This window comes from Mirounga angustirostris, unplaced genomic scaffold (assembly GCF_029215605.1).
Source record: "Mirounga angustirostris isolate CCGP_5_RB_7025 unplaced genomic scaffold, mMirAng1.0.hap1 SCAF_7, whole genome shotgun sequence".
Classification (NCBI taxonomy): domain Eukaryota; kingdom Metazoa; phylum Chordata; class Mammalia; order Carnivora; family Phocidae; genus Mirounga; species Mirounga angustirostris.
The window spans coordinates 32,563,476-32,587,623 of record NW_026991715.1 but is presented as its reverse complement, the minus strand read 5'-3'; the positions used below and the strand labels follow the sequence as shown (position 1 = coordinate 32,587,623).

At 41.9% G+C, this 24,148-nt stretch overlaps 2 protein-coding genes across 4 annotated transcripts in view; both read left to right on the top strand.

The window, feature by feature from the left end:
• Positions 1–508: 508 nt before the first annotated feature.
• LOC123852540 (transcription factor BTF3 homolog 4-like) lies at positions 509–1,688 on the top strand. Its single transcript, XM_054511703.2, has one exon. The coding sequence runs from the start codon at positions 1,253–1,255 to the stop codon at positions 1,592–1,594; it is 342 nt and encodes a 113-aa protein (XP_054367678.1). The 5' UTR covers positions 509–1,252; the 3' UTR covers positions 1,595–1,688.
• A 4,409-nt stretch (positions 1,689–6,097) lies between these two features.
• The window catches only part of ETF1 (eukaryotic translation termination factor 1), a 31,510-nt gene continuing 13,459 nt past the window's right edge, over positions 6,098–24,148 (top strand). For 2 of the 3 annotated variants that reach the window (XM_045893252.3, XM_064595968.1), the window contains exons 1-2: positions 6,137–6,255; positions 6,416–6,519. Coding sequence is in view for 1 of the 3 variants with exons in the window: in XM_045893243.3 (XP_045749199.1) it covers positions 6,434–6,519 (86 nt within the window). In the remaining 2 variants the exon portion in view is untranslated. Of the gene's footprint in view, positions 6,256–6,415; positions 6,520–24,148 lie in introns of all 3 variants that reach the window. The other variant, XM_045893243.3, reaches the window with a different exon arrangement.

Here is a 24,148-nt window from a genome sequence, read left to right as displayed (position 1 = left end):
TTTGGGGGGGGCGGAGAGAGCGAGCACGCATGCAAATGGGGGAGGGAGGAGCAAAGGGAGACTCGATGCTAAGCATGGAGCCCAATGTGGGGCTCAATCTCACAACCCTGAGATCATGACCTGAGCTGAAATCAAGAGTCAGATGCTTAACCCCGACTGAGCCACCCAGATGCCCCACTTCACAGACAGTCTAACCCAGGGATTATTTGTAACTGTTTTTAGGCACATTGGTTTTTGTTTTTTTTTAATAAAATCTTATATGGAACTCTTATGGATCAGAGACAGGAAAAACATACAACTATTAAGATACCTAGGAAAAAAATCATTTATTATACTAATATAGTGTATATAAATAATTTTTTTTAAGTCTGGCAAGGATTTATTAGGAAGTTTATTACGGTAAATAAAAAGCCATGAACACAGAACTGAGATCTCCAAATTCTAGTATTGCGTTTACAACACTAGTTAGAAGCTAATATACATTAAGGATATCCCAAAGGGAATCATACCTAAGTCCCAATCTTACCTGACCAGGATACCCACAAACACAGAAATGATGCCCAGACTGCTTACCTAGACAGTAGCAAAAAAGGCCGCCTCCTTAAGCTATTAAACATCATGGGGCCCCTGGGTGGCTCAGTTGCTGGGCGTCTGCCTTCAGCTTGGATCATGAACCCAGGGTCCTGGGATTGAGCCCCACATCGGGCTCCCTGCTCAGTGGGAAGCCTGCTTCTCCCTCTCCCACTTCCCCGCTTGTATTCCCTCTCTCGCTGTCTCTCTGTCAAAAAATAAATAAAATCTTAAAAAAAAAAAAGCTATTAAACATCATCAGGAGATTCCTGCTTTTCTATCTATAACCATAGGACCCTAGTATATAATAGGCAACTCCAAGCTGGGCAAATTGACAAGAATGTTGAATGCTAACGTGGAGAAGGAACAAAGAGGAGTAAGTGTATCTAGTTGGAGACCCTTGTGATAGCTAATACAAACACAATGCTGAGGCTTCAAAAAGTTTACTGCAGCCCAGGAATAGTTTCCATTTAAAAAAAATCACAATCTTGCTCTTGCCGAATGCTGTTGTTGGAGGACCCTCCCTGCTTCAGATTTACCAACAGCATGAATCAAGAAAAGTTAGCCAAACTTCAGGCTCAGGTCCAGATGGGGGCAAGGGCACAGCTCGCAGAAAGAAAGTGGTAGTACACAGAACAGCTATAGCTGATGACAAAAAACTTCAGAATTCTCTAAAAAAAAAATGGCTGTGAATAATATAGCTGGTATTGAAGATGTGAACATGATTAAAGATGATGAAACAGTTATTCATTTCAACAATCCCAAAGTCCAAGCTTCCCTTTCTGCTAACACCTTTGCAATTACTGGTCATGCAGAAGCCAAACTAATCACAGAAACGCTTCCTGGAATATTAAGTGAGCTTGGTGCTGACAGCTTAACAAGTCTTAGGAAGTTAGCTGAACCGTTCCCCTGGCAAGTGTTGGAGAGCAAAGCACCAAAACCAGAAGACACTGATGAAGAGGATGATGATGTTCCATATCTCGTAGAAAATTTTGATGAAGTATCAAAGAATGAAGCTAACTAAAATTTTTTCTGGAGTTTGGAAGCTGGCATGGACTAGATTTAACAAATCAGCTATGTGGTTCCAAAGCTTTACAGACATGGAGAACATCAACTGTTACTAGTTCAGTAATATAAATATTTTGTTTATTAATAATGCTGTTGGGCGCCTGGGTGGCTCAGTTGGTTGAGCGGCTGCCTTCAGCTCAGGTCATGATCCTGGAGTCCCGGGATCGAGTCCCGCATCAGGCTTCCTGCTCAGCGGGGAGTCTGCTTCTCCCTCTGACCCTCCCCCCTCTCATGTGCTTTCTCTCTCATTCTCTCTCTCTCAAATAAATAAATAAAATCTTAAAAAAAAAAATAATAATGCTGTTTGTTCAGCATTTCTCGGTCATTTGATTTTGCATTTTGCACTTCCTCCCAGGATCTATTCTTTTGGTCAAAATACGAAGTATTGGTGCAGTTCGAGGGTGTTTTGGTGTTTGATTCTCAGTTTTCTGTTTTTTTTGTTGGGGTATTTTTGGTGTGTGTATGTGTATGTATGCGTGTGGGTATGTGTGTATACAGTGGAGAGCAAATTGGAAAACAGTTCTATTTATCTTCCTTCTAATCGCTTCTCGGCCTTTTGGCTAAGATCAAGTGTATTTATCCTCCTTCTACCCCCAGTAGAAAATAAAACAAATCTTTACATTAAAAAACAAAACAAAACAAAAAAACAATTCACATAAAAATCCTGCCACAAGCAACAAGACACTTGTAATTGATCTCATGGCCACAGTGACAGTAAAGGCAGGCATTATCCAATGACTATTAGATGCTGACCAGCCCAAGGTCCAATTTCTAGGCCTAAACCACAATTGTTCCTTGGCACCCACACAACCCTCCCCACATAAATACCCAATCTCTTAAACTCCAGCTGTGAAAAGTTCCAAATTTCTAACATTAACACACCAGCCACTGAAACAGGGTAAAAATCCCACAGACCATTTTACCGGCTCCCTCTTTCCACCAGGAAAAAAAATCCCTAGGAATTGTAATTTGGATCTGCTCTACCTTTAGGCTCTCACCTTCAATTTTCTGCTACAACTAGTGTAGCAGGTCAACAGATGGGTACCGAAAACAGTGGAAGAGGACAGAACAAATTAGAAGAAACTAAAAAGAGAATTAGCATTCACTATTGACATGGGTGCTATAAATAGTACCAGGCACTTCACACAACTTATTTAATCTGACAAGAGTCCCACAAAATAGGCAGTATCCCCATTTTATGATAAAAACACAAATTCTGCAAGATTTAAGTGCCTTGCCCGACCCAATGTAAGGAGCAAAGTCACGGTTCAACCCTAAGGCTGCCTAGCTCCAGAGATATTTCCTTTAACAACCCCATCGACTTCCCAAAGAGTCAAAGGGTACAGCCCTTAGGAAATCTTTCCACAACCATTCCTCCCCTGCTTTCTTTACTTTGGCTCTTAAAACTGGCCCACGCATCAGCAACCAATAATTTCATTCTGTACCTAACAGCACTGTGTTCTCAAGTTGCTATTGGTATTTTCAACATCAAAACAATCCTCCTTCCCTCCCCCACCTCCACCCATTAACTAGGGATGTTATCTATACCCCAATATTTAACTTTATTTTTATTGTTTTTGAAGATTTTATTTATTTGATAGAAACACGGCGAGAGAGGGAACACAAGCAGGGGGAGTGGGAGAGGAAGAAGTAGGCTTCTCGCTGAGCAGGGAGCCTGATGCAGGGCTTGAGGGGCTCGATCCCAGGGCCCTGGGATCATGACCTGAGCCGAAGGCAGACACTTAAGACTGAGCCACCCAGGCGCCCCCAATATTTAACTTTATTACCTAACATTAGACCTGGAGAAGTTCTGAGGTCAAGTACAAATCCTTCATTTTTCAGAAAAGGACAAGCTGTGCCAAGAGAGGTTATATATTCTACACTCATCATATGTCATTTTGAAAAAAATCTGTATCACTCTTATGTCACAGGAGGTTCTTCCTGGAAACTGACGGTCATGGTTGCATTTATAAAGCCTCCTCCTTGCTGAAGGAAATAGCATCTCCCTGTTCTATTCCTTTCAAATCTCTTCTGCTAGAAATCAATGCCAGGATTTGCATGTAAGACACTGGTTTTCAATTCTAAGAGATGATGAATTTACAGCAACTAGGCAAGTAAGCTTTGGGAGCTACAGTGTAACTATCTGGGATTAGAATGTTCTAAGAAACAAGTTATATTTCTCAGTAATTACCAAGTTTGAATGATTCAAATGCTGACAAACAGCAATTCTGAGATGTCACCATCTTACTTCAGGATGAATCACATATAAAAGCAAGCCTGTGAGGTGGTCCAGAAAGCCTATAAAGCCATGAAACATGGACCTGAAGCAATGCTATAAACATAAAAATGAAGAGATGTAGATCAAGGCAACCAAGTGAAGAAAGCAGGAATTGGGGCAAGAGAAATGAAGTAGGGAAAAGCCTGGGACATGGTACACATCCAGTCAGTAAGCGTTTATGATTATTTACTTTAAGAAGGTCCATTGCTAAGCACAGTGATGGCACAAAGAAGTACAGTAAGTACTGTGTAATGAATGAACACATCCCATGAATTACAAAATGGTAACTAAAGAAGAGATTCCACCCTGGGAATTCATTTGCTGGGGGAGAGACTTACCCTGTAGGAAATGTGTCCTTACCTTATGGTAACAGAGGTAATGGGTTGCTGCATGATAAAATGCACTGGACACTGAACATGGAGTCTGGAAGCCATAAACTAGCTGTGTGACTCTGAGCAAGTCCCTTTCACCTTTCTTTGCCTCAGTTTCCCTACTTATGAAATGGGGATAATACTCCCATCTCAAAGGTGTGAGCAAAGTTGAGATAACATGCAAAAAGGACTCAAAGCGCACGTAAATGCAACTGCCTGACTGACATCACCACTTCCATGTCTCAAACTTAATAGGCCCAAGAGGAAATTTCCAATCATCCCTCAAAACCTGCTCATTTTTCCCATCTCAGTAAATGTAACCATTTCCATGCTCTGGGAACATTCTTGCTTTCTCCACATCCAATCCATCATCCAGTCCTATTCGTTCTAACCCCCTGTATATCACTGACTTCCATCTGCACTATCATCACCCTAGTCTAAGCTATAATTATCTCTCACATGAATGACTGCAGCAGCCAAAACGATCTCTCAGCTTCCACTTTTGCTCTGTCCAATCCAAACAGAACCATCTCCTTAAAAACATAACTATACATTCATGTCATTTCCCTACCTCTATAAACCCTTTAAGCTGTCCATTGTTCTTAAAAGAAGTCAAACTCCTAAACCTGGCTTTCAAGGCTCTAAATGATCTGTCCTCTGTCTCCTCCTCAAGCTACTTCAGCCATTCCTGACCTTGTTCCCGCGTACTGGCTTTTTAAGCACACACTTTTTTTTTTTTTTTTTTAATGTGTTATGCTCTCTTCTGACAAAACCCCTACTCATTCTTTGGGTCTCATTTCAAAATTAGGCCCTTTTATTACACTCTCACAGCATTCCAGAATACCTACGTATTTATGCAATTATTATACAAAAGTACACAATCACAAATGGTTATAAACCCAACGAAACTGAGAGCTCCACTAAGTAGGCACTGTTATATCCAGTTCACCTCAGCATCCTCGGGAAAACCGAATCTAGCACAGTTTGGGCCCAAATATTTGAACAAATCCAACTGAGGTGAAGAGAGTCAACTAAAAATTCTAACTCAAAAAGATAAAGTTCCAACTTATATAGCTGCCCATTTGCTTCAACACTCTCCCCACCTCCACTCTCAAAAGCTCAGACTAAACCATTCGTGGGCTCAAATACCTCAAGGTTTCCAATCTCCCGCAGCCCCTGCTTTCCCCTCCCGTCCCCACAAAACTCCAGGTCCAAAATGAACCCATGTGAGCGCTGAGGCGAGACGTAACGCGCCTCTTTTGCCCTTGCGGGTGGCGGGGTCCCGGACCACCAGAAGAAAATTTCGGGCTGGGAGCCTGAACACTAGTCCGCGCAACAGTGACGCACGTCGGCCGGAGCACTTTGGCCGCTATGAAGCCACGAAGCTTGAGGCGTTTCTTTAAGACTCCTCAGGCGCAATTCAAATTGTGTGTTCCGGCCCAATCGTCTAGCCGCGAGTCGTAGATTTTCAGATGCCCATTCCATTCACCAAAGAGGGACGGCAAAGAGACGACCCCTGCGCCTCGCCCTTTAAAAAACACCCCCATGGGAGGCTGGCGGGTCGCTGAAAAAATCCTCGCGAGAGCCACCGGCTTCCGCCCGCTTCCTCCACTCCGCTAGCCGGACCGGAAGGAAGGCGGTACTTCCCCGCCCCGGGCCCTACCTCACAAGGCAGCGCGGCTCCAGCTGCGGCCAATCAGCGAGCTCATTGTAGGCCGCGGCGCGGACAGCCAATGGCAAGTCGCGGCGCGCGCAGAGCTTCCTCTCTTCCGCACAGGCCCCCTCCCTTCCGCCCGCCGACTTCCACTCAGCCTCTGGCGGAGGAAGTGATGTCACAGGCCCCATGTGAGCGGATTGCAACACATGCAGCTGCCTGGAGAGAGGGAACCGGTGTCCTACGTCAGAGCCGCCGCCGCGGAGCCGCCGCCGGGGAGGAGCAGCCGCTGCCGCCCAGGACTGGGCCCTTAGGTAAGCCAAGGGAGGAAAAGGCCAGCGACCGCCGCGGCGGGCCGCGCGGGGCGGGAAGAAGAGGGCCTCTTGGGGGTGGCAAGGAAGGGGGCCGCTCTGCCCCAGCGGCGGCGCTAACTCTGTGGTCTTGGTGTCTCCGGGCCCCGCCGGGCCGCTCTAGGGAGGAGGAGGCGAGAAGATGGCGGACGACCCCAGTGCTGCCGACAGGAACGTGGAGATCTGGAAGATCAAGAAGCTCATCAAGAGCTTGGAGGCGGCCCGCGGGTGAGCGCCGCGTCCGGCCCCCCCGTGCCCTCTTGGTTCCCGGACCCCTCAGGATGGCCGCCCCCGCGCCGCATGGCCGGATGAGGAGAACCAGGCAATAGTCAACTCCCGCCTTCTGGATCTCTGGGCAACTCTGGGTAGTTGCCCCCGACTCAGGGGCAAGGGTCTGCGCGGTTGGCCGGAGAAGGGGTCCTTCCCCTGCCTCGGGGTAAGGGGCCCCGCTCCCGGGGCTCGGACCAGTTGACCCCCTCGTGGAAGGCCATTGCTACTTTTGAATCTTTCCAGGCCCTTGAATCCAGCACCTCCCTCTTCGAGCTCCAGGTGCTGCCACCCTGCTCGGGTGCTGTTGGGGGAAAGGGCTCGGCCTTCCTTTCCGAACGCCCTTCCCTGATTTCCTCTCTTTGATGTTTCTCAGCCAGGTCTCATTAAAATGGCCTCCCCCTCCCGGTCTTCTGAGACCCGGGTCGGTGAAGTTTGGATGGGACACGAAGGAGAGGTGGTCAGGGACCACCTCTTTCTGACTTTCCATGATATCTCTGGGTCTTCCACCTCTTCCGAGATGACTTCCCCCAAGTCCTCCAATTACCCCGGAGCTTCCTGGTGTTAGCTGTTGAGGTATCCACCTATGAGATGAAAACGCCAACGTGTGCGGGGTGTGGTAGAGAGGAGATTTTGGTGGACGAATCCGCATCTGTATATACAGGAGAAACCGGGTTATGGGGCCGTTGATGTGAACTGTTAACTACGGGGTCCTTTTCGGCATCTCTCTGGAACTTTCAGGGATGAGGTGCCTGATGTACTAACGCTTGTTGAAATTTAGAACTGAATTAGGTGGGCTTTGCGTCTCCTTTTGTAAATTTTATGGATGTGCACTATGGGAAGGTTAGATTGAAACTGGCTGTATATGCTTTTTTATTTTTAAGTTAAAAAAGAATTACTCGTTTGGAGAAGGTGTGTCACAGGTATTCCCATTTTCTTAGTTTATTTGTTTTGTTCCTTTCCCAGTTATAGGAACTTTTTGCTTACAGGAAGTGACCCCCTTCCCCCCCCCCCCAAAAAAAGCGTTTGGAACATTACATATTTGTATGTCTGAGCATTCTTAGAATAGCAGAGTTCCTTGCTCCAGGCCATGTTGAAAGTTTGTTTTCAACACAGGAATTGGACATTCTGATTTCCAGCCCAGGTTTGTCCTTCATTGGTTGATTTGCAGTGATAGAATTAATCAGGCTTTTAATTGTTACTATATGAAATAAGGTGTGCTTAGTTAACATGGAAGGCCTAGAGTTAGTAGATTGGTTTTGTCGTTGTGTTTTGGTTCTTATTAAATTAGTGACAGTTCTGCTTGAAATGAAGCTTCTGAAAGTTTGGCTCTCAGTTCAGTGACTTGGGCTTTTGCTCTTTCCCTAGTACAAACTGAAGGTGGCAGCTTATTTTTTATTTCTTAAGTTTGTTTCTTTGAATTTAATAAAATATTCAGACCTATTTAATAATCTTATAGAAATTTGAACACAGATGGGTTTTTGCCACATGGTAGATTGAATAATTATTCTCCCAAGTGTGAGCATATTATACAGGAGGGGTAGTACAGGTCATGACCCATTATGTATGATGCACTATCAGGAATTAGATTTGTTTCACTAGGATATTCTGTTGTGTTACTTTCAATTGAGTATGACTTTTATGGATTGTTGTTGCAGCGTTTTAAAGTTGGATGTGATCTGTAGATTTGTTCTCTTAACACTTTAGTTTGGGGGCAGTTTCACACATTAGAATCTGCATACATTATATACTCTGAAAAAGTCTAAAATGTGAATTTACAACTATAATTTGCCTATTGTCTGAGCGTAGTAACGTTAAAAATAACTGTGTGTAGTAACAGCATTCCCTTCTAGTGCTTGATGAAGGAAGCTTATTCTCAGATTTGTTCCTAGCTGTGTTACCTAGCTACTTGAAACTTTCAAGCTCCCCTTTCAAGCTTCTAGAGGCCTTATCCCTTTGATTAGCAAAGTTCAGTAAAGTTTAAAGCACACTAAAATTGAGGTTCTTATATACAACTTTTCTTCTAAGTGATGGGGTTAGTTTGGACATTTTGGACAAGGATTAAGCTGTCTAAAATAGCTGAGAGTAGTCTTCATTTAAACAAATAATATGGTTGATAATCATGTCCTGCTTTGCTTTTATTCAGGATTTGGTTGCATCTTGATCCCATGAAAATTTTAAATCTTTGCCATCTCTGGGTATCAGTAAGGAGCCACAACTGTATTTAGTTTGGCTCAGAAGTTTCCCAGTACTTACCAGTTTCTTTTAGGGAATAGGAAGATTGCATGTTCATGGCTGAATTGTATTAAAGTCAGACTCAGATTATCGTAGTATATGGTGAGAAATATTTTCTTTGCCTAATGCTAAAATATTTTAAGGAGAAATGTAATGATCTTTAAAGACAGACTGGATGACAAAATGAATCTATGCGTACTGGTGTTTGGGGGTGTAGCCTTTGGGTTTAAGGAGAAAACTGATGTGTTCAAGCATGGTTATTAGCACGAAGTGAAACTTAGTAGTGGATTAATAGAATTGTTTTTGAAATAAAGGTGTTTTTTTGTTTTGTTTTTGGTTTGTTTGGGGGTTTTTTGGTCTTTTGGTTTGTTCGGTTTTGTTTTTTGCCCTCCTAGCAGTGTAGAGTTCTGGGCATGAAAATCAGATTGGTTTGTTTTTAACAATAACTATAAGGTATGCTGGGATAAGAGTAATTTTGATCCTTGTCTAAAATGTCCAAACTAACCCCATCACTTAGAAGAAAAGTTGTATATAAGAACCTCAATTTTAGTGTGCTTTAAACTTTACTGAACTTTGCTAATCAAAGGGATAAGGCCTCTAGAAGCTTGAAAGTTTCAAGTAGCTAGGTAACACGGCTAGGAACAAATCTGAGAATAAGCTTCCTTCATCAAGCACTAGAAGGGAATGCTGTTACTACACAGAGAGTCAGTTTATGATTATCTCTTGATAATATCACCCAAATGTAGCTTAAAAAGGGAACCACTGCAAAATGGGCTCAGTAATTAAGTACATCTGAACAGAGTAAAGTTTCTAAGCACAGTAATTATTGGGTGCTTAGTATATTATAGACACTGTGTTAAGCAATACACTATTTGATTTAATTCTCACAGGAAGTATTGCCACCTTTTTTTTTTTTTTTTTTTTTTTTAAGATTTTATTTATTTATTTGAGACAGAATGAGAGACAGAGAGCATGAGAGGGAGGAGGGTCAGAGGGAGAAGCAGACTCCCTGCCGAGCAGGGAGCCCGATGCGGGACTCGATCCCGGGACTCCAGGATCATGACCTGAGCCGAAGGCAGTCGCTTAACCAACTGAGCCACCCAGGCGCCCGTATTGCCACCTTTTGATAGCACATGAGGCTGAGAGGTTAAATAACTTGGTATCTGAAGTGTAGCACAGCCTAGGACTTGAACCGGTGTGTTACACAGTGCAATGAATATACTTTATGTTTTCCGAAAATACAAGGCTGGAATGACTCAAATTGTAATCTAAGCGACAACAGACTTACTTTATTTTATTTTTAAAATTTTACTTATTTATTTAGAGAGAGAAGCAAACTCACCACTGAGCATGGAGCCCAACATGAGGCTCGGCTAAGTCTCACAACCCTGAGATCATGACCTGAGCTGAAACCAAGAATCAGATGCTCGACCAACTGAGCCACCCAGGTGCCCCTATAACAGACTATCTTAATGTTGTCATGTCTGTGGAAGAGCATTTATAAGAGCCAAAATGGCTAAAATAGGGAACTTGATGGAGTCTTTTTGTAGCCCACATCACACTTAATTTTCTGAGCTGAAAGAAGTGTTACACATATGACTTAAATTTAAGTTTGTGGAACATACTTATTTAGTTTCATATAAATCTGGTTGAATGTTAGTTTCTTTGTGTGTTAACAAAATAACCTGCCACTTCTTTTGGTATACATAAGTCCCTCTTAAAGTTAGTGGAAGTTCTTCCTGGTTTATGATTGTCCTGGTACATTCTTCACCGTTGGCTTAACGAGGACAAATGTGTACCTAAACCAGAACTGGAACTAGAGCCATGTGAATGGAACTGTGGTTGTGGGTATTTTGGATAAGGAACTAAAGCAGGTGAATGTATTTTACAAGAAAGGTGAGTGGGAAATTTTGGTTGTTTTTTTCCTACTAATGTTTTCTGAACCAGCAAGAAGTAGCCCCAGATAGAAGGCTGGAAGATTTATAGTTTTCAAGTAATAAAATCATTGCCAGAGCCTGTTGTAGCGAAGGACAGTGATAAATGTGACAGACAGATAAGGTTAATTTGGGCTAAGTTGCATCTGTGAGTGTTAGAATATTTTTTTTGATTTATCTTGACCAGGGAACCTTGTATATTTCAAAAATAATGAAGGCTTAGTCAGATAACCCATCTTTGAAGATCTGCACAGTTTGTAAACTTTATTGGGGTTTTCTGTGGTGGTCTTTGGGCATTTTTAAATCTTACTGTTCAGTTAAAAAGAACTTGTAGATATTGACTTTGAAGGAAATAGAAGTAACCTAGCTATACATGACTGCCTTTCCTCCCCTGAAATATATAGCTTCTTTTCTCCTCTACTCTAAGTAGTTCTGATACCAGACTGGGGGGGGGGTTGGGGCTCCCCACACCAAGCAGTTCTCTAATTCTTAGCGGACAACAGCTGGGTGTCCTACAATTTAATCTAATTCTGGCACTACATAAAGTCAGCATCTGATCCCATAAAGTGCTCAGTCCCACAAGATTGCTCCCATTGTGGTAAGTCTGGGCCTCCCCTATTTCTGACCTACAGGCTTAAAATTGGGGACTTAATAATTTGCTAGAATGGCCCACAGAACTTAGGGAAACACTTCACTTACATTGACTGTCTTTTTTATAAAGGATACAAATGAAGAGTACATAGGGTGAGGTCCAGAAACATCTGAGTACAGGAGCTTCTGTTCCTGTGGAACTGGGGCATATTTCCTGGGTTTACCAACCCAGAAGTTCATTAAATCTTGTTCAAGACTTTATAGAAATTAATCTGCAGATTCTCCCTCCTTCCACACCACAAACCTTTCCCAGAGGTCTGTGGGTGGAGCTGAAAGTTCCAATCCTCAGTTACCTGGTCTTTTTGGTGACCCCAGTGGCCTTACCCTAAGTCACTTTATTTTCATAACCTCACAGAGACTTCTTATGAGTCACAAAACCCTTCCATCACCCAGAAAATTCTAGGGCTTTAGAAGCTTTGTCAAAAGCCATGGACAAATACATTTCTTATACCACATAACCATTTTTTTAAATCTCCACAAGATTCCTCACATCATGTTGGATTAAAAGTAATTTTGTGAAGGGCACCTGGGTGGCTCAGTTGGTTAAGTGTCCGGCTCTTGATCTCAGGGTCATGAGTTGAAGCCCTGTGTAGGGCTCCACACCCTAGTGTGGAGCCTACTTAAAAAAAAAAAAAAAAAAGTAGTTTTGTGAGATTGTTGAATAGGCTCTTTTTAACCTTCTAGACAAATAATATGGACAGTCTATTAATATGACTTGAATCGATTAAAGTATATTAAATGTGTTTGAATACCTTCCCCAAGTAAAAATTGTTGGTTAATAGAACATTCACTTAAATGATACATGGAATGTTCTCAAAGCCATGAGTTTTAGGTACTTTCATTTTTACTTAAGTTCTCCATACCTTAAAGGGCTGCTTATAACTGAAGTGATACCAGAATATTCAGGCTTTTAAAGAGAGTTGGTTTTTGTTGTTGTTGTTTTCATTCTCTTCTTCGCAAAACCCCCCACCCCCAAGAAAAGTCAAGAATTAGAATGTTTTTAGTTTCTTGAGAAGAGATGTAGACCAGAGTACAACTACAGACAGAGGTCTTGGTGGCCTCTCACTAAGAGGTCGTGATACAGGTGCCACCAGTAGGTCTGAGCCATGAGAAGAGAAAGATAGGGGGAAGAAGCGGAGAGAATATATTTGATAGGGTGTGGTAGTGTCCTTGAGGCAACTCCCAAGTGTCATAGGTTGCCTTCCTCAACCAGAACTAGTTCTAACAGCTGTTGTATTCAGGAATAGTGTTCTCTGCACTGTGAACCTAATGAACAATTACTATCTTTGAATTTCAACTCTTGACAGACTTTTCATTATAAAAGTAGATATACTTATCCTTCCAAGAAAGGAAGGCTTACTGTGGACACACTCGTAGGTAAGCATGAGTACCTAATTAGAATAACATTTAAGGCCAGGGGCGCCTGGGTGGCTCAGTCGGTTAAGTGGCTGCCTTCAGCTCAGGTCATGATCCCAGGGTCCTGGGATCGAGTCCCACATCGGGCTCCCTGCTCGGCAGGGAGTCTGCTCCCCCCTACCCACTCCCCCTGCTTGTGTTCCTGCTCTCACTACCTCTGTCTCTGTCAAATAAATAAATAAAAATCTTAAAAAAAAAAAACAAACAAACATTTAAGGCCAAATGCCGTGTGGGTTATAGGTCTGTCCAACCTACCCTCCCCCTGCCACACACAGACCAGTTGGACCCTTTTAGCAGAGGGCCCTTTTTCTTAGAGCTGGGGTTAAGGGTGTGCCTATTGTGGCCCCTTGTGCTGGATGTTCTGTTGTGAGAAACCTTAAAATAAGTTTGGCATCAGGGTTGAATGGTCTTAGATCCTATTTGAAGATTCAGAAGGAAAAATTTGCATCTTTTCCCTAGACCCACAGCTGGAACTGTCCAACTGAGAACACGAGCAGAAATTTCTTCAGAGCCCAGTGAATTCTCTAGGGATCTCAGAATAGAACCTTCTCATAGGATACATTCTATAGGTATCTCTTAATTCTTCAGCAGCCTCTTACCTTAATAAGGGGGAGAAGGGATTAGAGGGGTTCAAGTTTCTTCTTTCCAACAGGTTGGAAATTAGGTTTCTTGTGGGCACATTCCTCAAAGAGCATGAAGGCTCCCTTTGGTAACAGCTTTATCTTAAGCCACTGGGTGGACACACTCTAAATGCTTGCCTGCTGTCTTAAGATGGAAACTTCCCTTTTTTTCTTATTTTTGTCACATTCTGAACAGAAACCTTTTCTTCCTTTGAATATAAGTGAATGAAAATTAAGTAATTTTATTTTTTGCTTTTTTCTCACCTCCCCCAAACATAATTGAGTTTAAGAGCCATAATTTCATTATCATTTTCATAGATATAAAGATGAAAATAGATTTGATTCTTATACATTATACATTGATCACATTTTCTGTGCTTTAATCCATCCCTTTCTCTTTTGTCTACTTAATTTGTATGTAATGGGTGCCTTATAAGTATTCATGTGTTTGCTTTGTTCTTTTTATTTTACCCTCCAAGTTGTTCCATATCTTTAACAGCAATTTTCAGATGTGAAGTTTTCATCCAGTGTATGCTTTGTCTTTTGTCACCATCCTTCCTATCCGTTTCAGAGGACTTGACATTTTCAGATGCCTGACAACTGCCTCTTGTCATGCAGATCACTTGGGGATATTGGGGATATTGCTCTTCTGTTTTCACATTTTCATTTGATCCTCTAAGGTCTCCTTTAAAGAAGAATGGTCCTAGTCAAAACAAAAGATTGTCTTTTCCCTACCATATTTGGGGCCTTCAAGTTACATTTTCCCCCCCACTCACATCTAGGTATATGAAAAATGAAGCCCACAAATGCATTTTTACTACTAACCAGTCAACTTACAAGCTTCATCAAACATCTGCTCTAAGTTGGGCACTGGACATTTGGAAGAAATGTGTAATACAGTGAGAGCATGGTCTGACACACAACCATGGATTGATGATATGAACCATTTCCAGAACCATGTTAGTAATTACAGAATAACACAGTACATGTTGAAGCAGGACATGGTATAAGCAGATGATCAGGGTCTTGAATGGGGTGTTGGACATTTTCAAAAACCGAAAGAGATTGTGTAACTGCTTGGGCAAATTTCCTAGAGGAGGCAAGTATTGTTGTAGAATGTTACCTAGGGCAGTAGTAGTATTTGGCTGATACAGTATCTTTGATACAGTGGTGGAGTGGAGCTGTAACTGATCTTCAGCTTTGAAATTGTAATTGAAATTCATTCTTGATTGAAAGCCAGTTAGCCTAAAATTAGATCCAAGAGCTTTGTGTTGGTTGATGGTTGGTGAGCTGTCAGGGTATTGAAATAGCGCAGAGCATTTGTGCATGTGTGCCGTGTTCACAAAGTTGGCATGAGAGAGCTGAAGACAGTCCCAACAATTTGCCTTTCAACCTAAATAAACTTTAGTTTGCAAGTAATGAAAATGTGCTGATCCCCAAACAGGAATTCCTTAATACCTCTGGATATTTTTAGCTTTTTACTAAAAAAGAGTTTTCTTCCTTTCTTGGCTACCCCCATTCTCTGGCATCTTCTGGCCTTGATGACTCCACTTAAGCAAGGAGGAGCCTCAGGAAAGACAGTGTTAGAGGTTCATGACTGAGGTGTGTTTTAATGAAGTAATAAAACTAGTATTCTGAAGGTGAGTTGAATAGCATACATTTTGACTCCTCACAACAGCTCTGTGAGGAAACTACTACGGCCATTTCATGGATGAAGAAATTGAAATACAGAAAGGTTAGGTAGCTTGCGTGATACCACAACCTAGTAAGGGGCAGTGCTAGATTTTCTGTTCCCACTTTTCTAGTTTCAGAGGCTGTGATCCTATTATACAACACTGCCTTGTTCTTTGATTAGTATTTCTTCTGCTAAGTAGAAATATCTCCCATTCCCTTTTGAAAGGAGGACTCTTGTCCAAGGAGGTTTGCATTTTACTAGGGGGAGCAGGTGTGCTGGGCGCAGGAGCAAAGATAAAAGGAAAACAGGCATGCTTTTTTTTGCAAATCTACCCAAGGAAGAACTTGGGTACCAAACATATTTACTCTTAATGAGCATCACTGGTGAGGGAAACAACTTGCTTTTAAATCCTTCCCCAGAAGCTCATTCTGTGTATTACAACAGTAACAGGAAGGCAGTGGGTTTTGTTTTATTTGAAAAGTACTTGCGGGACGCCTGGGTGGCTCAGTCGGTTAAGCGTCTGCCTTCGGCTCGGGTCATGGTCTCGGGGTCCTGGGATCGAGTCCCGCATCGGGCTGCCTGCTCAGCAAAGAGCCTGCTTCTCCCTCTGCCTGCTGCTCCCCCTGTTTGTGCTTCCTCTCTCTCCCTACTAAATAAAATCTTTAAAAAAAAAAAAAAAGAAAAGTACTTGCATTGTGGTAAAGAAACATTAGATGAACTTTCTCATTTATAGGATCCCATGTAGAACACTGGTCCCTAAAGCTGGTTGTGATTGATATCTCTAGGCTTTGCCTTGATGTAAGAATACTAGAGAAAGTTTACAGCTTCTGCTGCTCCCTGGTGGGACATTCCAGTAGGTTAACTTTGTGAAGTTGTTATAATTTTTTAAATTTATTTTTATTTTTTATTTACTTATTTTTTTAGAGCAGAGGGAGAGAGAGAATCTTAGGCAGGCTCCACACCCACTGTGGAGCCTGATGCAGGGCTTGATCGCACATCCCTGAGATCATGATTTGAGCTGAAAACAAGAGTCAGGCACTTAACCAATTGAACCACCCAGGCACCCCTATGATTTTTCAAGACAAAGTAAATGCCTGTGATTGTAGAAAAAGTAAATACACCAGATATATACATTTTTGTTTTGGATAACTAAGTAATCCTAGTACTGTTGAGGATAAAATACTAAAATGAACCTTTGTAAACTTCCTGCTGGAAATTTTTGCTGGAACAGGTGAGTTATTCTGTTCTCTATGATAGAGGCTGCTTTAATGTCTCAGTATGTTCAGATCTTGGACTTTGGCCCATCTGGTAATGGCATCTGACCCTAAGGTCAATTGCATAAACCAATTTCAAGTAACTCTGTCTAGCCTTTTGAACAGTAACAGAATCCTCCCTCCTAGTTTCGTATTCTGCAAGCTCTTTATAAGAAGCAGCCCCCTCCACCTCCAACCAGCATCAGAGATGATGGGGGGCAGGGCATCAAGTTGAGGATGAACAAAATTAAGGGTAGCAAAAGAGGACACTTTGGAAGTATTGGTTTTGTTATATTAAAGACTATGGTTTGGGGGTTTTGGCAGAGGTGAAGCTGGGTAGTCAGTCACTTCTAGGTAAGTGTTTAGTTCCTCTCCAAAACTAGCAAATTTTTAATTGGTATTTTATATGGTAGTTTAGAATAAACCTCTGGTGTTGACATAGAAGAGACTATATAGAGGGGCGCCTGGGTGGCTCAGATGGTTAAGTGTCTGCCTTCAGCTCAGGTCATGATCCCAGGGTCCTGGGATTGAGCCCCGCATCAGGCTCCCTGCTCAGCGGGAAGCCTGCTTCTCCCTCTCCCACTCCCCCTACTTGTGTTCCCTCTCTCGCTGGGTCTCTCTCTGTGAAATAAATAAAATCTTAAAAAAAAAAAAAGACTATATAGAGAAGATCTTATTTCTGATGTTAGGAATTAACCGTTTGTTTATTCATCAAATTCATGTGCTAAAATGATTTGTGCCCTTAAGCTTATATAGACATAGTGTAAGCAGTGTGTTATTTCAGTTTTCGATACTTGGTGGAAGAGAAAATGGGGTCAGATCTTTGAAGTGACTGATAACCAGACAGAAGTAGTGACTGACTCTAGGTTATATCAAAATAATGTGAACCCATGCCACAGCTGTAGGATGAAGCTGTTTAAGCTTTTATATAATAAAATTTTTTAAAGTTTCAGAGGGGAATGGATTTCTGGATTTCTCCCTTATGATAAATTACAAAACCATTTCTAGTGTTCTGATCATATTTTGAACTGCATTTTGGGTTTGGTTCATTTGTTCTTTTGGAAGATTTGGTAAAACCTTTAATCCAAGAAAGGCAATTACCACCTACCACAGAGTCACCTTTTATCTCTGGACTTAACTCAGATTCTAACAGACTTATCACCATCTAAAGTACTTCCCCGTCCCTTTTAGCTGTGCTGTGATGTTAATTCTTTCTGACTATGCTATTAAAGAGCAGAGGGGTAGGGTACAAGGACCTAGAGTTCCATCTTGTTACCTTTTAGTGACCCCTTAATATTTGCTATCCATGCTAGGCACTTGACATACATTACAGGATCCTCATGACCTTGTGAAGAAAGTAGAAACTGAGGCCCAAAGAGATTCATTTATGTAAGTTGCTGTAGGTTATGCAGATAAGACATGACATGAACCTAAATCTGTTGTATAAATCTGTGCTCCTGGGGTGCCTGGATGGCTCAGAAGAGCATGTGACTCTTGATGTCGGGATCATGGGTTCGAGCCCCTCGCTGGGCGTAGAGATTACTTAAAATTTTTTTAAAAATCTTATTTAGGGGAGCGCCTGAGTGGCTCAGTCATTAAGCGTCTGTCTTCGGCTCAGGTCATGATCCCAGGGTCCTGGGATGGAGTCCCACATGGGGCTCCCTGCTTGGCGGGAAGCCTGCTTCTCCCTCTCCCACTCCCCCTGCTTGTGTTCCCTCTCTCTGTCTCTCTGTCAAAATAAATAAATAAAATCTTCTTTAAAAAAATCTTATTTAAAAAAAAATAAGAATCTGTGCTCCTAACAAACCTCCTACACTGTTCCCATATTAAACCCATATCAAAAAGATTGCTGTAGTCTCAAACTTTAAACTTAGTTTTGCATGTTTAGTAAAAGAAAAACAGGGCGCCTGGGTGGCTCAGTTGGTTAAGCGACTGCCTTCGGCTCAGGTCATGATCCCGGAGTCCCTGGATCGAGTCCCACATCGGGCTCCCTGCTCGGCAGGGAGTCTGCTTCTCCCTCTGACCCTCCCCCCCTCATGTGCTCTCTCTCTCATTCTCTCTCACACAAATAAATAAATAAAATCTTTAAAAAAAGAAAAAAGAAAAACAGAAACCTTGTGGTGAATAAAAAATATGGACAGAGGTGCCTGTGTGGCTCAGTCATTTAAGCATCTGACTTCTGCTCAGGTCTGATCTCTGATCTCTGGGCTCTGTGCTCAGTGGGGAGTCTACTTCTCCCTCTTCTCTCCCTCTGCTCCTCCCCCTGCTCATGTGCATGCGCTCGCACTCTTTCCTCTCCCTCTCTCTCTCTCATATAGATAAAATCTTTAAAAATATACATGGACAGAGGCAGTAGAAATTGGAGAGGAACTTACTGATTTACAGCTGGTGATCCATATAATCTGGCTAGCTTAGCAATTCCCAGAAATGATTTGAGATTTAAGTTGAGGTTTTTGAGCTTGAAAAGGGGATGGTGGGAATCCTGGCCACCCAAATCCTAGGCACAAGCCCAGTTATCAAACATTGGGATGAAAGCTCCTTGAGGAGCATACCCTCTAAATCCCAACAAAGAGTATAGTAGGCAGTCTACTTCCTGGTCCTAAACTGAAAGTAATTCTGCTAAGTAGGGGTGATGAGATGGGTGGCAGGCATTTGGTGCGAAGTGGGTGTTCTGTCCTGGAAAAGTTGGACAATTCATTGTGGTTATATTGCTGCTAGGGTAAATGACAGCAGCTTATCTACAGCAGGTGGGCTCAGTTTGTCTTCTCTAGGTGGGGATGAGGTCATGGAATCTCAGGCTTCAGCTGGCCAAGAGATCATGCTTAGAGTCGCAGAAAGCAAGCCGGACCCAGTGACTGTCAGCCCTAATTACACATCAGAATTGATATAATTGTATTTGTATCAGGCTTTCTGAAAAATGTCTTTCTGAAAATCTTATAATCACCACTACCCTCATTGTCCCTATTCAAGAGCCATTGAATCAGAATAGAGGAAGGGGAGATTTTTTTGTATATGAGCGTTTATTTTTTTTCTTTTGCTCTTTTAGAAAGTTCTCAAGGATTCAGGGTTCGCATGCAAATAGTGGTTGTCAGTGGACAACCTTGTGTGAACCACTTTTTTTTTTTTTTCAGCTATCTTTCTAAAGTGTTCTTGAGCATTATCGATGATCCTTGATAAAATCTTTACAAGTCCTAGATTTTCTTTGCCTGTCATTCGGCAGAAGGCACGTTTCCTTCCAAAGGCTGCAACTATGTGAGACCTAAAGTTACACACTCCGCATAGTCCAGGCTTTGCTCTGATTACCATGCATTTTCTACCTTACAGGCATTTCAGTCCTGACACTTCGGGTGACCTTATACATGTTTCCCTGTCCATAATGCTCAGGGTTCATGAAACCTTGGATGAATAACTGGTGGCACTATCATAACCTCCCTTTTTAGGGAGAGAAACTTCAAAGTTTGTTTGAAACTGAAGGAAGGAAAAGCTGTCAGCTCTTTATTTAAATTCTCTTCCTTCCTGAGTTTTGTCTAGTTTTATTTACTGTCCTCATTTAATCTATTTACAACTACTTCTTTCTGTCTCCCAGCTATTTTGTTGCTCAAAAGTTAGTCCTCTGGAAGCATTGATGAACCCTTGTTTGATAAGGGAAAGTACCCCAAATACGGTGAGAACAAGAAGGAATCCAAGAGCAGAGGCCCTGGGAAGCCTTATGTGCCACATTGATGTATGCTTTATCTTGCTTTGCCCAGTTTTTACAGCCTGCTTGTGAATCATTGCTGTACCTCATAATTCACTGACTCTTGAATGAGAGCCTTTTGATTTTGGAAAAAGGATATAGTGACAAAGCAGAACAGTAGATGAAAAATGTTAAAATTTAAAAAGGATGTAGTTTGCATATGTGTCCAGCAACTCCTTGGTGAAAGCTTCACTTCCCGGTAGGTTGTTTGGGTTACTTTAAAATGAAATATTCAGCTTCCTTGATTTTATTTTGGTGTTTACACAAACTGGTCTAACAACCTTGATTGGCTTGCCTTGGGGGTAAATGAGTGTTTATTTTGTTTGGAAACTTTTCTGGAAAAACTTTAATCTGCTTCTGTTAAACCCAACATAAAAAAAAAAATCAGGTATTATAAAGTAGTCTTTAAATTTCTAAGGTAGAGGCCGTCCATCCACTTAATAACAGTGAATTTAAAAACTTAAGGTGTATCCACCACCACCATCCCAAGTGAATAGAAAGAGGCATTAAGGGAAACTAGTGAAAGGTACTTTTTTGAGTATTAATCAAAATTCAAAAGGAGTGGGGCACCTGGGTGGCTCAGTCGTTAAGCGTCTGCCTTCGGCTCAGGTCATGATCCCAGGGTCCTGGGATCGAGCCCCACATCATGCTCCCTGCTCAGCGGGAAGCCTGCTTCTCCTTCTCCCACTCCCCCTGCTTGTGTTCCCTCTTGCTGTCTCTCTCTCTGTCAGATGAATAAATAAAATCTTAAAAAAAAAAAAATTCAAAAGGAGTAAGAGGCCAAAACTAACTTCCAGGTAGTGTTTCAGATTTAGCAACTTAGCTACCTTTTTTTTTTTTTTGGCAAGCCTACATTTCTGAATTACTTAAGTAGAAATGTGGCAAGATTTTCTTCTCAGGTGTCTTCACTACTTTGCACTCTCTAGGATGTTACATGGATCTTAGTGTAAGGTTGGTTGTCCAGCTTTGGTGCTATACAGCAAAGTTGCTTAATGAATGCTTATCTGCTTAACCTATCTGCAGTGGAAAGTAAGTAGCTGCTTATCTTAAGGTCAGTGCTTTGTCCTCTGCTTGATTATCTTGCTTTAAGGATTTCCTTCAGGCATTTTGGGTTCACTGAATTTGTCCCAACATCTTTAGCCTCAAAACTTTCCATCTTTGGGGTTTGGTGCCTGTTTGCTTCCCGAGCTAAGTGCGCTTCACAACCCTGCTATCCTTAGAGCCCCTTCTCATTCCATTCCCTACTGATTGCCTCTTTGCTAGTTCCATCTCCTAGGAAACTACTCTGTAAATCAGAGCACGTCACCTTTTAAAAACTGAGTCCTTTTGAGAAATAACTCCTTTGGTCCCTAAAGATTCCAAGAGCTGGTAGGGTAGAGAAATATGTTCTCTTGAGAATTGTTAATCTGAAAACAAGCACAAGCTAGTAAAGTCGGGATTAAAATATATCTGTCTTACATTCTTCTGTATTTTCATATTGTGCATGTGCATAAATTGACAGCCCCTGTGTAGACACAGGTAGGTAGCAGTTAAAATAGAGACCATGTTTGAAGTTAAATTTACTTGCCTAATGTCTTCAGCCCCTCCCAGAGCAAACTCTTCTTGAAGTTTGACATAACTCCAGAAAAAATTATCAGAAAGGTTCTTTGGAAATTCCTTTTTAGAAGCCTAGCAAGATAAATTATTGGAAGAATAGCAGTTTGTTACAGTTGGTTGCTTAAAAATAGGATCCAGCGAACTCACTGACTGTAAAGACCATTTTTCTTTTTTTGTAATAGGAGATACCAGTTTGTTTCATTTGGGAATTCTTTTTCTATCTAGTTCAGAAAATGGAACATGGTCACAGGTAGTATAGTATGTAGAATTTTTTATTTCTAGATGCCTTGTCCTGATTTAGAAAAGTTCCTTTTTGTAGTTCTACTGTGAACATTAAAATGAGAGTGATACACCTGACTTAATATGTGTTTGTGTGTGCATGAGCAAGGGATTGTTTTGACACAGCTTTGCTTTGTGGTCATTTTGATTGTTTGTGATGCCAAGTGAAGCTGCTCTTCATAAGTCGGCTTGATTCTCTGGTTTGGCTAGAATACTTGCTCCCCTACCCAAGGGGTGGCAGCAGAGCCCATAGCATACTTTATACCGTATGCTGTCATTGATCAGCGTGTATTGAGGAGAGTATCACAAAAGTTACGAACTGGCCTTCTGGGTTTTGAATAGAAACCCAACAGAAACAGTGCCAGTTTCAGAGATACAAAATAAACTGATAACCTGAGAGTTAACTATTTTGATAGTTGGAAGGGCTAGATAGGCAGCTTGTCTGCTTATAGATAAAACCTGTCTGACAAGAGAACCTGTAGGATTTACCACTAGGAGAAAACTTTGTGAAAGGGCAGGGTCTTGTGTAAATGAGGTCCCTTTTTACCACTAATACTGAGGAAAAAAACAAATCTGTGAAATTAATTTTACTGTATAAAATATAGTTACATGTATAATATAAATTGGCTCAATTTATACTGAAGCTCTTAGATTTGGGGCTATTAATTTTGTATATATGTGTGTTTATAAAGTTGATTCTGTTCATATTGGCACTCATTCTGCTCATACAACTAAGTTTTTTAAGCATAAAATTAACAATTTATTGTTAATTTAGTAAACACAAATTAACATTTCTCAGAAAAACCTTTGGCTTTTCTAGTAGGCTGTCAGGTTAAAAGACGAAGAGATTTTTATTTTATTTTATTATTTTTTTTTTTAAGATGAGATTTTAAAAGGAGTATCCTGTTCTGAGTCTTTACCGTAGATTTTTTTTTTTTTAAGATTTTATTTATTTTACAGAGAGAGCGAGAGCAGGAACACAAGCAGGGGGAGTGGGAGAGGGAGAAGTAGGCTTCCTGCCGAGCAGGGAGCCCGATGTGGGACTCGATCCCAGGACCCTGGGATCATGACCTGAGCCGAATGAAGGCAGAGGCTTAACCAACTGAGCCACCCAGGAGCCCTTGTTTATCTGTTTTTCAAGTAAGCTCTATGCCCAGCATGGAGCCCAAACTCACAGCTCTGAGATCAAGAGTCACATGCTCCACCAACTGAGCCAGCCAGGCACCCCTAATTACAGCCCCCCTCATTTGGGGGCAGGTTGGGGTTTTGCTGCTGTTGTTGTTTAGAAGAATTTAAGTAATCCCTACACCCAGTGTGGGGCTTGAACCTACAACCCCAATATTAAGAGGTACATGCTCTGCTGACTGAGCTAGCCAGGCACCCTCTTAATTACCCCCCCCTTTTTTTTAAAGATTTTATTTATTTATTAGAGAGAGAGTGAGAAAGACAGCACATGAGAGGAGGAAGGGTCAGAGGGAGAAGCAGACTCCCTGCTGAGCAGGGAGCCCTACGCGGGACTCCATCCAGCGACTCCAGGATCATGACCTGAGCCGAAGGCAGTCGCTTAACCAACTGAGCTACCCAGGCGCCCCAATTATCCCCTTTTTTAAAGGACATAGTTTACTGGTTTTTCAAGGGTTCTGCAACAATCACCACTATCTAATTTTAGAACATTTTTATCAACCCAGAAAGACCTTCCCCCCATTCCCTCCCCCATGCCCATTACTAGTCATTCCCCATTCCACCTTGGCAGTCCTGTTCTGCACATTTCATATAAATGACACCATAAAATATGTGGGGTTTTGTGACTGCATTTACTTGGTATAATGTAAAATGTCCATACTCCATTCCTTTTTATTGCTAAATAATATTCCATTATATGATTATACTACATTTTGTTACCTGTTTATTAGTTGGACATAGGGATTTTTGTTTTTTTTTTTTAAGATTTTATTTATTTATTTGACAGAGACAGAGATAGCGAGAGCAGGAACACAAGCAGCAGGAGTGGGAGAGGGAGAGGCAGGCTTCTCCTCCGAGGAGGGAGCCGGATGTGGGACTCGATCCCAGGACTCTGGGATCATGACCTGAGCCGAAGGCAGACGCCCAACGACTGAGCCACCCAGAAGCCCCGACATAGGGGTTTTTTTTGACTCCTGTTACTAATGCCTCAGTGAACACGAGTTTTTGTGTGT

Coding starts and splice junctions, on each gene's coding strand:
- LOC123852540 (XM_054511703.2), top strand. CDS start 1,253: ATGGCTGTGAATAATATAGCTGGTATTGAAGATGTGAACATGATTAAA.